At 43.4% G+C, this 1,288-nt stretch overlaps 1 protein-coding gene across 1 annotated transcript; it reads left to right on the top strand.

Moving 5' to 3' along the window:
* Positions 1-598: 598 nt before the first annotated feature.
* Positions 599-782, top strand: SARC_14800 (hypothetical protein; the record flags this gene model as incomplete). The annotated part of the gene is made up of 1 exon (XM_014291068.1): positions 599-782. A coding segment is annotated over one exon (184 nt), but the record flags the coding sequence as incomplete, so codon positions are not given.
* Positions 783-1,288: the final 506 nt, after the last annotated feature.

Raw genomic sequence — 1,288 nt, 5'->3', positions numbered from 1 at the left:
AAACACTATTGTCTGCGCCTTAACGAATAGTTACTCTTGCACCTCTTTGCTGTACTGGTTCAGACCAATACAGCAGACTTTGTTGTGAACGGGAAGAGTTACACCAAACTCAAACAACTGGGCAAAGGCGGCAGTTCGGTTGTGTATCTAGTTATTGGGCCAAACAGGACAATTCGAGCCCTAAAAATGGTAAAATTGGACGGGGTGGATGAGCAAACCATCAAGAGCTACCTGTCTGAAATCGATCTACTGCGCACACTTCAGGTAGGGTCAAATGTATACTGAAATATAGAAAAGCATATGTATGTATATATGTAATACGTTATAAGTATGCATGTACGTAGTTCTTTGTACGATCGAAAAGTCTCGATGATTGAAACGTTTGAGGTGTGCCCAGTTGTCAAGTAGATGGGACTGTCGCATTGGTGCTTTGGGCTAGGACTTATATACAGTAGGGGCCCAAATCCATCCATCAAATATACTTTAAACCCATTTTTGAAGCGGTTGAGGGGAAAGGTAGTCCGAGACAACCCGTGTCATCTAGTTCCCGAATCCAATTTCTCAACTCGCTTACCTCAACTTGCTTCTGGTCACGCAGGGATGTGATAACATAATCCGGCTGTACGATTCCGAGGTGACTCCCAGATATCTATTTATAATCATGGAGAATGGCGAGATTGACCTGGCGCACATGCTTAGGAAGTACAAGGGTGGCAAGTTCGACGATGAGAACTATCTCAGGCTATACTGGCAGCAGGTAGGTAAAGCGGCTCGAGCTGAAGGTGGCTTAAGCATAGTGTGGTAGGGTATATGTTGAACTTAAGAGATATATGGAGAGGGTCATCATACTTATAAATATAGTTAGCCCGAAAGTTCTTCCAGGGATCACCAGACAATAGGGAGGTAAAATGGCACAGACTGGTGGGTGATCAAGCATAGTGTGGTAGGGTATATGGCAGCGTAAGAGATATGGGGATAAGGTCATTATATACTTAAACACGGTTTGCTGGAAAGCTGTTAGAGGTGTTAATGGGATTAGGTAGGTACAGTGACCGACTTTGGTGGGAGATGAAGCGTAGTTTAGTAAGATAGATGCTAAATTTAAGGATATATTAGACGGTTCCTACACAACCATCAATGTATTTAGTCTTACCCGAGCACTGTACTAGGCTTCACTTGAGATGAGGCCAAGACTGTCCGGTTACAGAACGATCGAGCTATCTAGATGATATGTCAAAGGATATGCGATGTGGTTTCTATGTTCTGATATATGAAACCAGACCGTAGC

The sequence above is a fragment of the Sphaeroforma arctica genome (genome assembly GCF_001186125.1).
Source record: "Sphaeroforma arctica JP610 unplaced genomic scaffold supercont1.5121, whole genome shotgun sequence".
In the NCBI taxonomy this organism is placed as follows: domain Eukaryota; class Ichthyosporea; order Ichthyophonida; genus Sphaeroforma; species Sphaeroforma arctica.
Note: the sequence above shows the minus strand (reverse complement) of the source record. Positions and strands in the feature narration are given on the sequence as shown.